General features: G+C 44.3%; 3 protein-coding genes across 4 annotated transcripts; 2 read left to right on the top strand and 1 right to left on the bottom strand.

Annotated features, from left to right (window-relative positions):
* Positions 1 to 2,360: 2,360 nt before the first annotated feature.
* LOC128769654 (midnolin-A-like) lies at positions 2,361 to 5,966 on the top strand. 2 transcript variants are annotated; one of them, XM_053883559.1, is made up of 8 exons: positions 2,361 to 3,132; positions 3,208 to 3,295; positions 3,371 to 3,433; positions 3,661 to 4,053; positions 4,181 to 4,283; positions 4,587 to 4,712; positions 4,749 to 4,799; positions 5,032 to 5,966. In XM_053883559.1, the coding sequence occupies exons 1-8, from the start codon at positions 2,933 to 2,935 to the stop codon at positions 5,196 to 5,198; spliced, it is 1,191 nt and encodes a 396-aa protein (XP_053739534.1). In that variant the 5' UTR covers positions 2,361 to 2,932; the 3' UTR covers positions 5,199 to 5,966. The 2 variants fall into 2 exon arrangements, with proteins under 2 accessions (XP_053739534.1, XP_053739533.1); XM_053883558.1 differs by having other exon boundaries at positions 2,362 to 3,132; positions 4,587 to 4,799.
* Positions 5,967 to 6,524: 558 nt separating this feature from the next.
* Positions 6,525 to 9,464, top strand: cirbpa (cold inducible RNA binding protein a). Its single transcript, XM_053884118.1, has 7 exons — positions 6,525 to 6,682; positions 7,255 to 7,364; positions 7,489 to 7,595; positions 7,700 to 7,817; positions 7,933 to 8,077; positions 8,155 to 8,213; positions 8,627 to 9,464. The coding sequence occupies exons 2-7, from the start codon at positions 7,265 to 7,267 to the stop codon at positions 8,638 to 8,640; spliced, it is 543 nt and encodes a 180-aa protein (XP_053740093.1). The 5' UTR covers positions 6,525 to 6,682; positions 7,255 to 7,264; the 3' UTR covers positions 8,641 to 9,464.
* A 1,163-nt stretch (positions 9,465 to 10,627) lies between these two features.
* On the bottom strand, positions 10,628 to 12,071 carry ndufa13 (NADH:ubiquinone oxidoreductase subunit A13). The gene is made up of 5 exons (XM_053884119.1): positions 11,927 to 12,071; positions 11,405 to 11,483; positions 11,261 to 11,332; positions 10,896 to 10,965; positions 10,628 to 10,813 (listed from the first exon to the last, which is right to left on the bottom strand). The coding sequence occupies exons 1-5, from the start codon at positions 12,018 to 12,020 to the stop codon at positions 10,694 to 10,696; spliced, it is 435 nt and encodes a 144-aa protein (XP_053740094.1). The 5' UTR covers positions 12,021 to 12,071; the 3' UTR covers positions 10,628 to 10,693.
* Between the last annotated feature and the right edge of the window lie 931 nt (positions 12,072 to 13,002).

Here is a 13,002-nt window from a genome sequence, read left to right as displayed (position 1 = left end):
AATTAAATCTACAGTATATCTACCCTAAAGCCATTGATAATAAAACATGTTAAAATGTTTTATCGGTAAAAATTAAATTACGTTGCATAAGATTGATAAAATAGTTTTTAATACTTCATGAAAGTACGTATGCATTTATAAGCGACCAGATAATATCCTTATCATATGTGCTGTCGAAGCTTAAAGAAAGAAGCAACGAACAACACATCTTTATTTACCTCCATTAACCAGCTATATTTTCTTAAAAAATATAAATAATACATATAATAATAATAAACAATATAATAATAATAAAAAAAATAAAGAATAATTTATACAGAATTGTACAAATTCAGATATGAGCCAAAATAATCCCAAAAGTTCACCCAATAGAATCACAGGTGTTAACTTAACGTTCACTCTTTGTTTTGGGTGTTTAATTTAAAAATAATCGGCTCGATTCACAATGAATTCCAATCAAAGTTCCCATTATTTCAAGAAAAAAAAAGCAATTCCTTGGTAAATTCTTCTGTTGAAAACGTTTGGTGTCAGCATCTAGACACTAATTTTGTTTCAAAACGTCTTGAGTCGGCTTGTCAGAGTTTATTCAGTCAGTCCAGGAGACATATTTTAGGGAGGATGAGGAGGAGACTCCAGAGAGGAATGTGATGCTTCCCGAGTAGAGCTATATGACCTTAATGGGATTATGAATCTTGCATTCCATCAGCTATTTTAAGATAAGCTTTACTTTACTTTATTTAGCAACAGATGCCTCATAAATGATTGAGTTTTCAGAAGCTCAATAACCTTTAGTGTTACAGGTTCACTTTTACCCCAGTAATCCAAATGTTGAGTAACTTCCCATTTTTGACTAAAGCAAATAAATTTATTAAACTACCCAACGTGATAGTTGGATACAGTTAAAATGTTCATTTGTATTTTCATTTTGGATGTAACAAAATCTCTCTTTCTTCTTTGATACCAGGAGAATATTTATTCAAATACTGATGATAGGAACTGGCTGAGCCAGACTGGACTGGAGCAGGAGACACATTCCTAAATGAAGCTCTTTTGTAAAAAAAAAAAAAAAGTTGAGCAGTGGTTTGTTTAAGAATGTAATGCAACTGCTTATTTCGTTATGAATCCCCAAAACACATGTAAAAATCCGCCCCTTCCTTCTGATATTATTTACATGACTTTACATTCATGACTTCAACCATCTGCACGTGAATAGCCCGGTGCTATTGTCATTTAAGACCTCAAACGGATTTACAGAATGGAACCGATTCATTCATGAGCGTCGATTGGAACATTCAGATGGAGCCCAGAACGTTTTTTTCCATGGCAGGACTGAATGAAAACAGGTTGTTAGGAGGCCACAGGACGATATTAGCACTCTAGGGCAAGTTTTCCACTTTAAGTTGTGTCATTTTATCTGTAGAGTTAATACACAGCGTGTTGTGTGCATGATCATGTTACTAACTACTGTACATTTAAAGTACTGTAGCTAGTGTAGTATTTGTAGCATTATTTTCTATTTGTAATGTACTTTTAAAGTTTATACTTGAACCACCAGGATTTTCACGCCTGTAAAATATGTACATTGAAACACTGGCCTTTGTACAGCAGTGACTACAAATGCTTGTTGGTAGTGCCTCCCACAGGTTTTCATTGTTTCTGTCTGAAACAGGTTTTGAGGTGAAACATACTTGAGGATTGAGCACATCTTCGGAGCCGTGCCATGAGAGGCCAACTTGGGGCGAGAGGAATGTGTTGCCGCGTGGCTGTGAGTGTGCGCGAGTGTGTGTGCTGGTTCCAGGACTCCTGACGTCAGAACTGCGTCCGTGTGTGCTCTGGAGATCAGGACATCCTGTGGAATTGTTCTTAGCATGGAGCTGGGAATGTGGGGAGGCTGCCTCTCCCAACTCAGACATGCCAGCTTAGAGCTGGAGACACATGCCAGCTGGCGTGTTTGGAATGGGAACGTTCCTATTGAACCTGCTCCGCAGAGGCTATCAATGCATTGTCTTCATTGCCATAACAAACCATGGTCATATCTCCAGTCAGACAGTCTGGGGGAGAAGCATCAGATAAGAATGGATTAGAAAAGCTAAACAAAAGTCAGCGTATAATAAGACAGATGAGTGGGAGGAGGTAGGTGATATGGAAGTACAGTGACGCAGGCAGGAGAAAGCGGGGGAGTTGTGGGTGTAGCTATTTATATCCTCCGTGAAGAGACACACATTTGCTGCATTTTGCTTCCTACGTCACCTGACTGTTGTCCACTCCTGTGGGCATCATGTGACAGGTGCACCACTGAAACCTCCTGGACAGCAGGAACGGGGCAGCAATATTATCAGCATTGGGAAGTGCATGAATTACCATGCTGTTTCAACTCGTCATATCAATTTTTTTTTTCACGCAGAAAGGAAATTATTTTAGCTACTCTTTCATCTGTAATATATTCATTTAAACTTTGTGTATTTTTTTTATAATAGAGTGACACCACGAATATGATGATGATGTGAAGTGGTTTATTGATCTGGTGTTTTCGATAAAAGAGCGAGACAGAATGTACAAACCGTTCTAGTGCAGGGAATATTGCGTCATTTACCGTATTTTATGAATGGGGTGTGAGGAGCGGCGAGTGAGGACGGGCCGTGTAAGAAACGGACGTTCCCATTGGCTAGAGCGGTGTAACCGTCTCAGAGCCGGCTGCTGGTTGGCTTAGTGTTTGTGTGGGCGGGGTTTGAAGTGATAGCGTTGTGCTGTTGTGAGCTCGCTGGAGTAGACGCGATCCTGTGGCTCAGCGAAGAACCGGCGAGAAGAACTTCCGCGCTTGAATCGAGGCTGAACTAGAAACGCACCTTGATCACGGTGAAATGAAACAATAATTATTAAAGTCGGTGTGAAAAAATTGCGTTAGAAGCTGCTGGATTTGAGTCTGAGTCACATGGATCAGCAGCGGCAGGGATCCTGCAGCTCCATAGCGGGTCCGAGCGACTCCACCATGCGGCTATTCATCAGCTCCAACACCGGTAGCCCGGTGGAGCTCATCGTGCCCCGAGGAGAGACAGTTGGAGGGCTGAAGTCTGGCATCTGTCGCAGACTTGGCCTGCAAAGAGACCGGATCGTCCTCCTGCATAGAGACAGGTGAGTCTTCACGCCCTGATCACGTCTCACACCTCAGCTACTGTCATCCACTGACTCTTCTCTGGACTGAACCAGGCAGCTCAGCGCTGGATCCCTGCTGGACCTGGGGGTGACAGAGGGCAGCAAGCTGACCCTAGTGCCTGTTATCGAAGCTGGGTTGGTGGTGAGTAGCCGCTGAAGTGACACAGTTACACTGCATGTTGTGACCTTTGACACGGTGTGGTCTGCCCATCCTCAGTGTGCCACGGCAAGAGCAGAGAAAACCATGATGGACGTGTTGGACAGTTTATCAGAGGATCAGGTGAGAGCTTCAGTCACATTTGATGTCTCCATGCATATATTGAAAAACCACCATCATTGTTGTTTTAACACTGATAAATTGGTGTGTTGTATACTCATCCCTGGATCTTCTATCCTATTGCTTTCACTATCAGTCGCATTCTCATTTTACTCAACTTCCATGATCTTGTTTTCGGCCTCTACCCAGAAATAACATCTCTATCTGGTTCTTACTCAATCGTCCCACAGATCAGCGACTTCCTGTCAGGCCAGTCACCGCTGACTCTCAAGCTGGGGGTCGGCGCGCACACTATGTACGTCCAGCTCCAGCTGACCGCACAGGAAGTGGCAGAGCTTCAGCACAACCGGGAATCTAAACCTTGGATCAGAAGCAACGGCAAGCTGCCCACAGAAGTCAGCACGAACCACTCTGGCTCCACCTCGGTCCAATATTCAAAGGGCTCTCCGCTTGGAGGAAGATCCGCGTCTTCCCCTGCTGTGAACTGCCATTGCCTATCCGCACATCAGCCCTCCTGTCCACATACTGCTGTGCGCTGTGGCAGTCCACCACCCCGCTGTCTGAAGCCGGCTTCCACCAGACCTGGACCCCCGAGCCCACGACCAGCCTCGACGTTTGCAGAGGTAAAATGCCACCATAAATTGTAGACTGTTGTAAACATGTGATGACAGTTAGTAGCATGTCTCTGAGGTTCATAACTCCTTTCAGAATGGAAGTCCAGAATGTCTTTATTTATTTATTTTTTTGCAGCGTGGGCTTCATTTGCCTCCCGGTGATCCGTGCAAGAAGCCTGGGGCGATTATTGAGAGCTTCGTGAGCCACTCCCCCGGGGTCTTCTCCGGGACCTTCTCTGGTCAGTTCCTTCTTTCAACAGTAGCACCTCAATCTGTAAGCTAACTCCAACAATCTGTGCGGGTAGCTAAAAATAATACAGCACGGTGTGAGATTTGCAGTTGCAGTCGTGACCCGCTGCTCCTGTAAATCACAGTCCTGGACTCCAACTCCAATCTTTAACCACAAAACAAATTGTTTAGTGTTTTTTTTAGAAGCTTCATGAACTTTTTCCTCCCAAAAATGGTATTATACTTTATGAGAATCTTCACTGATCAATGACTTTCTGAGAGTGTTTAACCTCTGCTTGCTCTCCGTCCATCAGGAACCCTCTCCCCTTGCGGTCAGGCCAGCGTCCGCCATCCTCGCCCGGGCATCACCATCATCCTCCAGATCCTCACAGACCTGTTAAGTGCTGCCTCCAACCACCAGGACTCTTTGGAGACCAGAAGCCACCGCTCAGACTCAGCAGAAGGTCACAGTAGAACCCCGACAGAACCAATGTTAGCCCAGCAGGTGGTGCTAAGTAAAGCCCCAGGTGAGTGAGAAGGATTCAGTGTGCAGGGGAGCAGAACCATGTTAAGAAAAATGTATAGAACTTAAAATAGACCCATGTTGCAACCTCAATAAGACACTTTTCATAATGGATGGTTGCATGCAAAACCTTGGCTCCATGTTCACTCACTTAGATTAGATTAGATTATATTATTAGTCCCACAGTGGGGAAATTCAGCAACATTTGAAGACATGTGTCCCTCTCTCTCTCGCAGCTGTGGGCGCGCATCAGGTCTCCACAGAGGAGAACCGAACTCTTCACTGTAAACTGGAGCAGCTTCAGTTTCTCATGGATCAGAGGCGTGAACGGAGGAAGACTCGCAGACGGGCGCAGATCCCGCCGACCTCTCACCCCTATCACCGCTGTCACCAAATACCCTAAAACCTCTGGCAGGGACGTGAACCAAACCACATCTGACTCTGCAGACAAGCTGTAGCAACCAAGCGGAAGCTGATGCACCCGTATTGCTGTTTTATTGTCACATATTTTGTACATATTTCTGAATGTCCAGCACGTGCCACTTCACTGGCTGACTTGTTTGCCATGTAGCTCATTTGAATTAAGATTTTTGTTTACGACAAATGCCTTTAAATAGTGCCAGGTTCGATACAAGATGACCCACTGAGACTGTTCCTCCGGGTTAACACTGTTCTAAGCATGTTTTTCCACCTGTGCCTGTCGAAAATGTGCTTCTTTCTGCTTGTTGCATTTAATGTCTTGATATTTGCGTTCTCTGTCGATGCCTTAAACGATTGTAATCAGCTTTTTGTCCAGGGAGGACACCGTCCCTTCAAAATGTCCGACCAATGCTAAATGTAAATGTTGCGTTTCATATGCTTGAAAGAAAAAACATCCTTGTTAAATGTCACTGTTGCACAGAATTGTGTATATAAAATGTTGCAGGGTTGGTCCTAGAAATTAAATATCTATGCTACCACTATTTTAATATTTCATCAATGTCAGTATTTGATGAGAATAGTAGCGGAGACTGTGAGCAACAGGGTGCTAAATTTGACTTAGTGCTTTTCCATGGGGGGAAGAGCAAGAATACAAAAGAAGCTGATCAGATGGTGATGCTAATTTGAAACAGGAGATTTCAGACACTTCATGCTAATGTAGATCCTTTGTGGGGGATCAACACCAGCTGTGTGGGGGAACATCACTTTTTTTATTATTATTATTTATTATAATATTTTATTAACATGAATAAAAATCGCAAGCTAATGCATGCGCTAAATGATGAGTATGTTTAATGGCTGTCTAAAGAAAACACAAGGTTTAGTCACAACATCAGTCTGTTACAAACTGCTAAGCTAAATGTACAGACCAAGCAACGGTAATTTTAATTTGGTTCTGGCCGCAAATGAACACGTGTCTGTATAACGTTAAGAAGACACCATAACAAAGAAGTTTGAAGCGAGGCCATCGGGTGGAAAAATACAGGCGGGCCAGTGTTGGAGTGCGGGTCTCCTCCTGCAACAACCCCCCGGTCCTCCAGCAGACATATTGAAATGAATCATGGGGGAGGTGTCTTCATCTTCATCGCTTGCTTTAGACTGCTTTTATTTCAAAACGCTCTTCGCTTTGATGCGGATTCTATTGCGGATCATTGACTTCATAACGAGCATGTTTACAAAAAAAAATAAATCCGATGATCCACAACAGAATCTTCGGAGCCCTTGAACCACAGGGAGGAGGCGATGACGTTATAGCGGAACGACCAATCGAAACGCTGTTCTCAGGCACGTGACCCCTTCCCAGGTCGCAGCGGTCCGCGGAGACTCCTCTCTAAAAGGCGACTGCACGCGCTCCTCAGTCTCACTCGCCTTGCAAGCTGTTCGCCGTTGGCCATTTTGGAACCGAAGGTAAGAGTCGCTTCAATCCACTCGGTGTTTATCGTTTTGCAACGTTAATCTCCCGTTTGTCCTTGAATGTATGTAAATTTATATGTTTTGTGCCTATACACGCTGCGGCTCCAAGTCAACGTGCTCGTTTCAGTTCGTGAAAAACGCGCAAAGTTGGTTTGAATATGTTCAGTGGCAGACACGTTTGCGACGGTTTGAAAACGAAGGGTCGTTTTCTGACTCTTGTCGTGTAGCCGTCGTCGTAGGCTGCGTCGCGGGCCTCAGAACAAAGCGAGGATGTGTGGCCGATTTCAAAATGGCGCCCAAAGGAAGACGCAGATGTTGGTTACCTAACCTCATCGAATAACGGGACCACGTTTCGGCGCCTGAGGCCTTCATCTCTGGCGTAACTTTTAATGGTATCAACGGTGTCGCGGTTACACGACATTTTTGGGGTCAGTTTTGAAAAGCGGTAGCCGCTAGCTAGCAGCTTTTGGCTTCTCATCACGACGGCAATGACCTACTTTTGTTGCAGTGGTCACGTGATTGTCCGGGTTTTCCACACGCTTATTTTTTTCCCTCCTAAATCTTAGAACCTGCAAAATGTCGGACGAAGGTAAATTGTTCATCGGAGGACTGAGCTTTGAGACCAACGAGGATTCTCTTACTGCGGCCTTCAGCAAATATGGAACCATCGAAAGAGGTAGGCTAAATCAAAGCTAACGTTATGTAGCGACTTCATCGACCTTTTTATTTGTCGAGATGAATACATTGTTTGTAGTTTGTCGTCGGATGTTGATGTCGAATGGGTTTCCTCTTGTTTCCAGTCGATGTGATCAGAGACAAAGAGACTGGACGCTCTCGTGGTTTTGGCTTTGTCAAGTACGATAACGTCGAAGATGCTAAAGATGCGCTGGAAGCCATGAACGGAAAGGTGAGTCCACTGTTCAGCTAGTTGCAGTGCAAACTATAGTTTCCCCTTAAACGACTGAAAACGTGGATAAATATTTTACATTACATTTTTATAATTTTTTTCAGACTCTGGACGGCAGGGCCATTCGTGTGGACGAAGCAGGCAAGAGTGGACGCGCCAGACCCAGCTATGGCTCAGCTCCACGCGGCGGCGGCCGGTTCAGTGGGCCAAGGGGTGGAAGAGGTGGGTGTGGTTACTCTGGAGGTTATCGCTGATGCAGATAGCTAATTGAGCATACCATTTCTATTCAAATCATAAAAGTGCCTCTGTTTAACTTCTCCTTTTGTGCGACCCGCAGGAAGCTACAACGGCGACCGCGGCTATGACAGGGGGTACAACGACAGAGGCTTCGGGGGTGGTGACAGAAGCTTCGGAGGCGGCAGCGGCGGCTACAGGAGTGGCGGCGGCGGAGGTGGATACTCCAGTGGTTACAGGGAAAATAGGCAAGTCATGAACCCAAGTCTGATCCAGATTTCTTTTTGGGAAGAGAAAAATTGTTAATAGTTCCTGCCTTCATCAGGGGCCAGGGTGGCTACAGTGACCGCTCCGGGTCATACCGCGACGGATATGACAGCTATGGTAAGTGTCCCTTTTGTTAACCCTCTGATTCATGCCCTCGGGCTCATGTTGGGGCTGTTTTGATCTCAGTCACACACATTAACTTCCATACTGACTAGTCACATACTGCTTGGTGTAAAGCTACAGCCCCAACATATGGTTCAGCCCCTCAGTTTTGTACTCGAGCCAAAGTTGATGCCTCTCTGTAGGGTAACTTGCTAGCCCCGCTGCCGTCCGGGGGGCTGGCGGAGACTTCACGCCAAAAGTTACTCTAATGGACAGATGTCGCTCGATTCTCAGCTGATGGAGCCCCTTGTAGATGGATGGATGGAGGGAGGGTTTCTTTCTGACTGTGGGGGAGGGGGGATGTTGTGAAACTCTCTAGTGTTGGAACTTTCAGTGTCTTTACCTGTGTGCCCACTTCTTATCCTCAGCTGCACACGAGTAAACATCTCCCTGATTCAAGATCCATCACTTGGCTGGCTGTATTTCAAAGATGCGCTCCTCAAGAAAAATGTCCACGTGTTATTGCTGACCTTAGTTTTGTAGTTCTGTTGTAGTAGCTCAATCGTCTTTAAAAAAAACATGTAGCCGTTTTGGTCATTCCTTTACGAAAAGAAAAAAAAATAACCTTGTTCGAAAAGAGAAGTTCAAGATTGGGCACTTTTTTTATTCCTAGCAAGTCTGTTCACTAAGAGGCTATTAAACTTCTCCACATCAGCCACTAACGTTCCTGCAGACTTTGTCTCCAGATTTTTTTTTTTTTTGGCGTAGTTTTGTTTTTTTGACTTGGGTATTTTTGTTCTGCTCATTCCCTCTCTTGGTCCATGACCAACCCTCCTGCCAGATTTTGTTTTTTCCCCAATGCAGAAGAGGCTAATTTGTAGACCTATTGGTGGGATTTTTATGCTAAATTTGATTCTAGCGAGCTGAAGTGTAGCTGGGGCTCCTGTCTGTTCAATTTCCCAAAAGAGTTGAATTCCTTTCAGACTGGTGAACTACACATCCGAAGTGGCCGGCTGTTCATGAAGTTGCAAATTGCAGCATGCTACAGTCCGTGCAAAGGTATCTCTGTGCTCTGCTCAACCTCTGCATTTTAAATGTGCTGTAAAATGGACTCATCTTGTTCAGTGATCAAAAAAAATGTAACTCACGTTTCCCCAATTAAGATCTCAACCGGGAACAGTTTTGTACTTTATGTTCTTTGTATGATCGATAATTCTTTTGTCAGTTTGGCTTCATGGAGCCTATTAAACAGACTGTGGAAAATAATCTTGATTCATTTGCCTTTTAAAGTCGCACTGGGAAGTTTAGTGGAAGCATTAAAACCAACCTGGGGGAGATGAATGTCAATGTTTAGCAGTTTAAGGTCGGGGTGGGCTCAGTCTTGTCGGGTCTAATACACCCTGACAGAAAAAAAAGGAATCCATCAAACTTGGTTTGATGTTTTTTCAGCCCTTAAAATGGCTGAAGTTTGGGGGAATAAAGTCGTGTGTCTGGTCATGTTAATGCTTCATTGAGTTCAAGAGGTCAGCTACTTCAAAAACCTACAAGTCCTTGGAGAATGAAGCGTTGCGCCTACCAACAAGTGCTCCTCAGAGATGAAAGCTGCTCTCTTGCCTAGGTCAATTGTGGAGAAAGTAGGCCAATGCACGTGAGGTAAAAATCTCCTTTTGCTTTGCTCACATCCTTCCAACTCAGTTCTCATTGTTTCCATGAATACCTTCCAAGTTTAGCTGCTGTCGATAGTCCTCAAATGTCGCCCAAAAAATGCCATGGTCTCGTCACGAGTCTTGATTCGTAACACATGATCGCTGAGGAAACAGTCTAAGAAGCTCCTCTGGATTCTATTCTCCACCTTCAGTCCTTCCAAAAACAAGAGTCATGGGTAGCATTGTCCACCTCCGCTCACTGCACCGAGACCTCTAATTTGCTCCAGTAATGTCCCACCAGTCTAACCTGTCTAGACTATTGAGTTTATCCTTCATATGAGTAAGCGGTGAGTTCAGACTCGTAGAGCTGCATGCCTTCTGGCTGTCATGTTCTCTGTGTGGTCAGGAGAAGAAGCGGCCAGCGCTAATAAGGGTTGTCTTTTCGTAGGCTGACCTGCTGGGCGGAGGTTCCCCCGGTTCGCTCCTAAGCTCAAGGGTCTGGTCTTCAGGCCCAGCCATCGGTGCTGACGCACAACTGGTATTTATTTTTTTTATTTGAGTTTGTTCACATGTCCTGAGACTAAATGATTTTTTTATCTTAAGGTCTGTGGCGGAGCTGCTGGTACCAGGACGTGTGAGAGGTGGAGACTTCTGTCCTCCAGAGGATTTTTTTTTAAATCAATAAAAGATTGAAATTTCACATTTGGTTGGAGTTCTTTTTCCCTCAGCACTTTCAATTCTAGCTTTATCGGTTAGAAGACAAAACTCAAAACGGTGTGAGGTACAGAAAAAGAATAACTTTAATAGTGAACATATACAAGAAGGTTCAGGTGGGTCCATGTGGCGATCCTAGACGTACCAGACGAAGCCATAGCGTTGGTGTAGATACTGCTCACGTGGGCGGAGGTTGTACAGCTCCTCTAACACTGGGGGGACCCAGCGGTCGGTGTGGAAGACCGTTTCACCCACCTGAGGAGGCAGGAAGAGATGCTCATGAGTCAACTCTTCATGGAGGATCTTCAGCTCAGATCACATAGTAGCTTCGGTTTACCTTCCAGCCTGGAACGTCCTTCATGATAATAGCCTCCTCTTCTAAATTCTCCCGCAGCATCCGTAGAGTTCTGGACCAACAGGATACAAGCATTAACACATGCGTGCGACTTGAGTGAGCACAGTGATGCAAGAGCCGACACTTTGTTGCGACTTCCTCTCATGGTGAAGTCGGGTAAAACAGGTGGTTATTAATATTATCAGCTGGAACAGAGATTCTATAAGAAGCAGGAGGCTGTGAAATCTAAGAATAAATAGTGTCCTGCACTTGAATGTCAGCATCTTTCTGGATTCATAACACCAGCATTTTTAAAGAACCATCTCAGCACATGTTGAGAATCGGCGCAGGGAAGTGTGGCTCCTCACCTGCGGTCGTGCTCGGCCTGCAGCAGGGGCATCAGAGCTATTCTGGCCTCCAGCTCTTCAATCTGTAAGCGCCTGTGATGAAAGAAAGCACACGAAATGAACGCAACGGACATTGAGATCAGGAGCCTGACGTACAACACCCACCTTCTCTCCCTGTTCCACTTAAAAAGCCTCCAGTAGCCAAATGCCATGACGCCGATACCGATGCCAAACATGCTATAACCTGCGGAGAGAGGAATCAAAACATTGTCTTTTACTATCAGATGCAGAGCATGTACACATCAGACAGCTATGACACTATGATAAACACAAAATGAAGTACTAAGAAGTAAAACATTTGGCGGTGACAATAACAAAATATATGTGAATGAGTGTTTAAATTTTACAGACTGAACTGTATCGCAGTGAAAGCTAACCACCACTACCGACAGAAAACGGTATTTTAACGCCACTTTATTTGAATCAAATTAGAGTTGTTTAATCATAAGAGTTTATAATATGCACTTAGATTTTCTCTTTCACGCCAACTGACTGGTAGTTGTGTTATTGTTCAGGCTTTAGCAGCACCGGTTAGCATTAGCTCATGTTCGGGACGTGTACATGTATCTTCACTCCTCAAGAACCGAGACAAGCCGTTGCATGCGTCCGAAAGTGTGTCGTATGTACCAGAGAGTCCGCGTTTCGGTAAGTTTCTCTTATAGTCAAAGGCAGCGTAACCTCCCGGAGGAGGCATGTCCTGCTTCACCTTGGACCCCGCCATCTTCCTGCGGCCTCGTCCACAACACAGCGGTGACGTCGCGACGACGGCTCTTCTTCGGTAAGGCAGAGTGGCACACCAGCTCCAGAGGGCCACCTGCTGTCTCAGCGAGGAATAATACAAGGACTCTATTCGCGATGGAGGCGTTGTTTTCGTTCTTCAGCGAATCCCGACTGTCTTTAGAATCATAAGATAATACTGATAATAATAAATTAATTAAAAACAAATGATAAACAATAATAATTGAAGTAAATAATCCATTAACCACAAATAACAAGGGCTGTTCAGACAAGATATATAGCAAATATATTTGAAAAAGATGCCACAAAATTGCGAAAAGAACAGTAAGGGCTAATGTTATGACTTCAAAGCAAACAATTATTCAAAAAACCAGAAGGACAACACCAATTATCAGTTTAAAATGTATACTTTTATTGTCTCTTTTTGAAGCTAAAGGTCAAAGTAAACCAAATAGTTTTCAAAATACTTTTGTACAATACAGTTCAGAGAAATGACGGTGATACGGTGGATTATTAAAGACAGTCTTGTGCTTTCCAGGGTTGCGGAAGTTTGGGGATCTTCCCCCAAAAGAAGTGATTGACAATCTATGTAGCATAGATCATAGCCGTATGAATCCGAGGTCCCACCTCCGACTCCACTGTAAAAAATCCACTTCAAAGTGTTACATCTTCTAAACAATGATGCAACACTCAAAATAATCTTACAACGGTTCCATTATAAAATTAGCAAATAACAGATGATAATTACAGGTGTGTAGAGCAAAGACACCATGCTTCTCCTTAGCTAAGGTGCAAAATAAACAGGAGGAAGGCTATGCATGCGGATAAACGAGAAGAAAACAAAGCTAAAATAAACTCATTTGTGGAGGCCACAAAATACTGAGCGATTCTGAACATCAGTCATAAAATAAACATGAGGAAACAAATAACTTATTGTAAATACAAAATAATGTCAAACTACAGGG

The sequence above is a fragment of the Synchiropus splendidus genome, chromosome 13 (assembly GCF_027744825.2).
Source record: "Synchiropus splendidus isolate RoL2022-P1 chromosome 13, RoL_Sspl_1.0, whole genome shotgun sequence".
NCBI classification, from domain to species: domain Eukaryota; kingdom Metazoa; phylum Chordata; class Actinopteri; order Syngnathiformes; family Callionymidae; genus Synchiropus; species Synchiropus splendidus.
Note: the sequence above shows the minus strand (reverse complement) of the source record. Positions and strands in the feature narration are given on the sequence as shown.

What these genes read in the sequence shown, in the direction of transcription:
- LOC128769654 (XM_053883558.1), top strand. Translation starts at nt 2,933, where the DNA reads ATGGATCAGCAGCGGCAGGGATCCTGCAGCTCCATAGCGGGTCCGAGC. An exon ending in TTATCGAAGCTGGGTTGGTG is followed by an intron (nt 3,296 to 3,370) that starts GTGAGTAGCCGC and finishes GCCCATCCTCAG; the next exon opens with TGTGCCACGGCAAGAGCAGA. An exon ending in ACAGTTTATCAGAGGATCAG is followed by an intron (nt 3,434 to 3,660) that starts GTGAGAGCTTCA and finishes ATCGTCCCACAG; the next exon opens with ATCAGCGACTTCCTGTCAGG.
- cirbpa (XM_053884118.1), top strand. Translation starts at nt 7,265, where the DNA reads ATGTCGGACGAAGGTAAATTGTTCATCGGAGGACTGAGCTTTGAGACC. An exon ending in TGGGCCAAGGGGTGGAAGAG is followed by an intron (nt 7,818 to 7,932) that starts GTGGGTGTGGTT and finishes TGCGACCCGCAG; the next exon opens with GAAGCTACAACGGCGACCGC. An exon ending in AGTGGTTACAGGGAAAATAG is followed by an intron (nt 8,078 to 8,154) that starts GCAAGTCATGAA and finishes TGCCTTCATCAG; the next exon opens with GGGCCAGGGTGGCTACAGTG.
- ndufa13 (XM_053884119.1), bottom strand. Translation starts at nt 12,020, where the DNA reads ATGGCGGGGTCCAAGGTGAAGCAGGACATGCCTCCTCCGGGAGGTTAC. An exon ending in AAGTGGAACAGGGAGAGAAG is followed by an intron (nt 11,333 to 11,404) that starts GTGGGTGTTGTA and finishes CTTTCATCACAG; the next exon opens with GCGCTTACAGATTGAAGAGC. An exon ending in AGGACGTTCCAGGCTGGAAG is followed by an intron (nt 10,814 to 10,895) that starts GTAAACCGAAGC and finishes CTGCCTCCTCAG; the next exon opens with GTGGGTGAAACGGTCTTCCA.